Source organism: Brachyhypopomus gauderio, chromosome 8, assembly GCF_052324685.1.
Source record: "Brachyhypopomus gauderio isolate BG-103 chromosome 8, BGAUD_0.2, whole genome shotgun sequence".
In the NCBI taxonomy this organism is placed as follows: Eukaryota; Metazoa; Chordata; class Actinopteri; order Gymnotiformes; family Hypopomidae; genus Brachyhypopomus; species Brachyhypopomus gauderio.
This window is the reverse complement of record NC_135218.1, coordinates 20,559,322-20,564,621: the sequence shown is the minus strand read 5'-3', so window position 1 is coordinate 20,564,621 and position 5,300 is coordinate 20,559,322. Positions and strand designations below refer to the sequence as shown.

Here is a 5,300-nt window from a genome sequence, read left to right as displayed (position 1 = left end):
TCCACCCCCCCCCCCCCCCCCCCCCCCCCCCACACACACACACACACACACGTGCCCCTCTCCTACGCACTTGGCTATCGCAGGAGTTGACGAATTAAAAACTAGAAATCGTAACTATGGCGCAGAATTAACACTATTATAAAAAAAATTACACACTGAGAATATACTCTCTGTGCTGGTTTATTTACCATACAGCCCATCAGAAAACATCCCACTGTTGTTTCCCTGTAAGGGATATGATTATATTTACAGCTTGTTATCTTATTAGTTATCTTTATCTCATATCTCATCTGAATGCAGTAATCATCCATCTGGCACCAGAACGATTACAAATAATATTAGTAAGGTTATTCTTGATTGATAGAGATTTTATCGCATAAACCGATCCTGGGATCTGGACACATGCATTAGTAAAGCTGCTTTGTTACGACATATGTTGTAAAATCGCTAGGCTATATAAATATATTTGGCTGTACCGTTTCATATGATATAACAAAAAATATTTCGAGAACTATATATTGGTTGAAGTTTGTATTTAAAATCTCATAGTAACATAATGGTAACATAAAGCTCAGCTACAAATCACTTTGACATCACTTGTATTTTCTTCTTCTGCTGTCACTACACGACTTTACACAAATTTAAAACATGTAACTTAACTTCTAAATGCAGTTATTTAAATGCCCGTAAACCACATTAATTTGATCATTTTCCCCTAAACACTAAGAATAGATTTTGCTACATTTTCTCCTGCAAGAAATAGCAAAAATAATGGAAACGTAACGTAACGTAAACGTAAAAAGTAACGTAAAACCCAGTGTCGTTTTTAGCGCCGTTGAAAAGGTTGGCCCGCTGTCGACGTGTCTCTAAACTGTGGTTATTGCAAAGATGTGCAATTCAAACATTTTTCAAGAAAGTAGGTATTGTGATGACAGTTATGACGTAACAATTGGAGTGGTGGGTGCAAAAACACTTTTAAGCTGAGGCATAATTCAAGTAGGATTTACATGTATTTCCTGTTTAATTGGACTGTTATACGTGCTCTATGAAATGATCAAGAAAGATATGTGATACCACTTACAGATGCTTTATTTGTACAAATATGCATTTTAGTCATCAGAGTCTCGATGCACAATAGTTTGCAAAAGGGTCTTTACATAAAAAACATAAAATATTACATTAGTATCCTCGTGACAATCATAAAGCCGCTGCGTACGCAGGGTAAGGTTCGTGGAAAGCTTTTCCCATTCCAGGCAAAAAGACATAAGCTAAAGGAGCATGAGGCCCAGATGTTGTCCATCCTGGGCAGTTACAGGGCATCACGTATCCTGGGTTGCCCGGGGTAGGATGCGTATGCGTGGCGCCGAGCAGTGCCATCCCTGGAAATGTAGCAACACGTCCAGGATATTCAAGGGAGGCATGTGGAAACGTGGTTGCAGGTAATTCCGACATTTTCGAGTGTATGTCCAGATACGGATAGGGGTGTGCGGGTAGAGGATGACTGAGGAGCGCTCTGGTAGCCGTAGCAGCAGCAACCGCCGCTGCAGCCTTTTCGGGATTCCCCAAGCTGTCCGCGAGGGCGCCGCCAGGCAGAAGTGCCCCTTTCAGTGAGTCGTGGTCTCCAAGGTTATAGGATACATTAAACTGATATCGGTCTTTCTTTATCGAGTTCTTTGGCTTTCGCCGAGGTCTGTATTTGTAGTCCGGGTGCTCTTTCATGTGAACTGCCCTAAGACGTTTTGCTTCATCGATAAACGGCCTTTTCTCCGAGTCCGATAAAAGTTTCCATTCTCCACCGAGTCGTTTGCTGATTTCAGAATTGTGCATCTTTGGATTATCAAGAGCCATTTTTCGTCTTTGAGCTCTCGACCAAACCATAAAGGCATTCATTGGGCGCTTGACGTGGTCAATTGGTTTCGACATGTTTGTTTCCAAACTGTTTTCATAGGCTGGTGCCAAGTTTCTCCTTTATATCCTCTTTGCACGGCCAGTCTTGAACTTGATGAATAAAACCTTGTATTACTGATGCATAAATAAAAGTATAAAATGACTGTCTTATAGCAGTGACATTCTCTCCAAAATATAGATTTCCTCCAGGAACAACGCACACCTCCGTTACAAAAACAAAATACTTTCTACAGTGTATCTTAACAAGAGTTTATTAATATCCCATGAAAATGTTCGCTTTCATTTCCAGTAAATCCACGCAACGAAAGCTACGCTCCATCAGCGCGTATAACCGTCGGACAAACTGACGCTTTTCTGTATGGCTATTTTTCAACAGGTGCTCAGTAATTAGCCTGCTCGGGAAGAACTCATTCGTTCAGTAAAGTAAGCTAGAACCTCCTACCGAGGCGAAATCCTCTTGAATGACATCACCATACGAGAAAACACTTTGGGCGGTGCTTTGGAATGCGTATTTACGCACCCACGTCTTCTCAAGTCCTATAAATCTGCATATTAGTGTTAACTGGGAGGGTCTAGTTCAATCCAGTCACTTATGTAGTCTACATTCTAAATGCTTTAGTAACACATACTTGTTTTCGCGGATTGCACACTTTATCATTTTTTTCTGTATGCTTTGTAAGTTTACTTAATGTCGTCAAAAATAATTTTTATATTGGAAATTTTTTAAGCTTTTCTTATACAAAAAGGAGAAAGAAATCGCAATATCAAGCAAACCTAGAATGTAATAATTTTCCACACTGTGTCGGATACCTCCTAATATCAAATAATGAAATATAGGATATTAAAGTAGCTTTCCCAAATCAAGTATTATGCGCTTTAGTTGAACAACTGAATATGTTCTTTTCGTCTCCGCTAGGTTTGTATAACAAGTGTTTATTATTCTCAAAAGAGAACTTATAGGTTATAGCGTAATTGTCCCTAGCTTAATACCACACTCGTGCTGAGAGGCGTCATTGTTTGAATGAAAGAACACCAGGAGGATTAAGATGATAATACTCTTTTGCGCGTGCCATGTGACTCAGAAAGAACAAGTGCAGACTGACAAGTGTAAGTTACTGCCTTATTAATAAGCCTCTCAGCGTGGCTGCGTAACTGTATTGCCCATTGTTATTCGGCTCACATTAATAGGTTGTTTGAATTATTATACAATAATATATATCCAGTGTACTGTAGCAAAATATGTAGAGATATTAAGAATTGTAGTGAAGTGCACTGTAGGAGATAGCCTACTTCTCACAGAGCTAATTCCCAAACGGACATGCACGCACACACCCAAGGTGTTATAGCCCTTTAAAAGCGTATTAGGAAGGTCCTTCATTAACAGAATGCCAAAAGGCCTTCTGAATTTCTAATATAAAGAACCAGTTTATGTTACTAAAGGTTTAAATCACAACATTAAACACATTAAATCATGGGGTCTCAAAGTTCTGAGAATGTGGCTAATAGCTAATCTTATACTTAAACACTTCCGAATGTTCCAGGATGATGCAGAGACTACATTTCTTTTAAAGGAAAGTCCACTTACACATACACATGCACTCATCATGAGTCAGATATATGACCATTCAGATAATAACTGTGATACTTTAGCTTGCAAACACTCTAGATGTGTTACACGTATGTTTATTAACCCAGTCATTAAAATAACTACCTCAACAGAATCGATTATCACCCAATCCTCCTCATGCATTACTGCTGGATCTATCTACTGCATTACTGACAAGAGATGTATTCAGCTGTTGTTGAACACCTTTCAGATTATCAGAATTAAGGATTTAACATTTCCAGTAGAAAGGCATTTAAAAACCAATCTGTTTTTAAATTTTAAAGCTAATCTAAAATAAATCTGATTTGATTTGCCAGTTGTTGCTCTAGCTAAAGAAAAATAACTGATCTACACTCTCAGAACTTTAGAACCCAGTGGAATTAATGTTATGATTTACACATCATCTTTTTATAATACACACTGGTTCCTCCTCCCCGGAATTCAGAAGCACTTTGCTTGCAGCTGAAGGACTTCTATCCCAAATGATGGCTTGTTTCTCTGGAAACCTTGTGTGTACTTCACAACAATTTGTATTTGAATCTATATATAGTAAATAAAGAACCACATCTTTTTGGGTGATTGGAATGACGCAATTAACAATGAAAGCTTGTTGCAAACATTCGCACATAGATGTCACTTTCTAAGAGTGTAGGGGTGCCTGAGCTACATACAGATAATATCAGAACAATGCGATAAAATGTAATTAAGGAGACAAATGACTCCTAAAGTTGAATTTGAATTTGCTCTGCCTCCATAAAATGTCTCTGGTCATAAGGCCTGGGTTGCATGGGTAATCTGAATGATCTCTTAAGGAGAAGCTTTAGTAGCTATAGAAAAGAAAGTCCTTTTGAGAAAAGGGAAGGAGGGAACAATGTTCAGAAAAGGCTTTCACTCCTCATCATTGAAGGAGAGGGCCCCTTCTCTTCACACAGCTGTGCCCTGTTTCTCCTCACAATGAATGATGTAACCTTGGTGCCATAGCGCATGGAACTCTGTGCTCTTGCATTTGGAAGAATAGGAGTGAACTGAAGGACACAGTAAAGTATATGTAAGCCACATCAATAATAGAACGGTGTATGGTGTATTCAATCTTTGTCTTGAAGGACGAGTTAGCCACAATGCTCCAGGATTTGTTAAAGTACATACAAGTGTCGGATACCTTGTAACAGAACATAGTGACCATGTTAACCCACAAGAATTCCAAACTATTATTATTCATTTTCATGATGTCAAGGACGATCTTAAGAAATATGGGTAAAAGTAAAAAAATGCAAAACATGAAAATAGCTGCCCTTTATATTAACCCTAATAATTACTACAAGTCCAGGCTTCTGGTAGCGCTGAAGATGTATTTGAATTTCATTTCTTAACATTTAATGTAACTTATTTTTAAATGAATTTTACTCGTGACTTCTCTCGTGGTAACAGCTGTTGAGTTTAAAGACAAAACCTTAACCACGTTGTGTCCTACCACCTCAGAATGTTCCCAGTTCTCCCCTGGGGAGGCCAGAATCCAGCTGACATCACAAGCTGTTTTGTTGGCCGTTCTTTGTGGTCTGTAATGAATCTAATGACTGTGAAAGGAGGGAGCAGAATAACTCCAATGAGAGAGAAAGATGGTCACGCTGTGTGGCTAATGCCCTGAAATTTGTGACTCTGGTGAATGAGGACAATTGGAGTGAATGGCAAGACAATGACCAGTGTTTTTGTCCACTCAATTTGTCTTTGGTCCCTCGACCTAATCACATTCACTAGGAGTCTTTTGAAGCTTTAGCTAGGGAGAAAA

The 5,300-nt window shown here is 38.9% G+C and overlaps 1 protein-coding gene across 1 annotated transcript; it reads right to left on the bottom strand.

Annotated features, from left to right (window-relative positions):
* Nucleotides 1-362: 362 nt before the first annotated feature.
* sox21a (SRY-box transcription factor 21a) lies at nt 363-2,399 on the bottom strand. Its single transcript, XM_077015291.1, has one exon. The coding sequence runs from the start codon at nt 1,921-1,923 to the stop codon at nt 1,198-1,200; it is 726 nt and encodes a 241-aa protein (XP_076871406.1). The 5' UTR covers nt 1,924-2,399; the 3' UTR covers nt 363-1,197.
* Nucleotides 2,400-5,300: the final 2,901 nt, after the last annotated feature.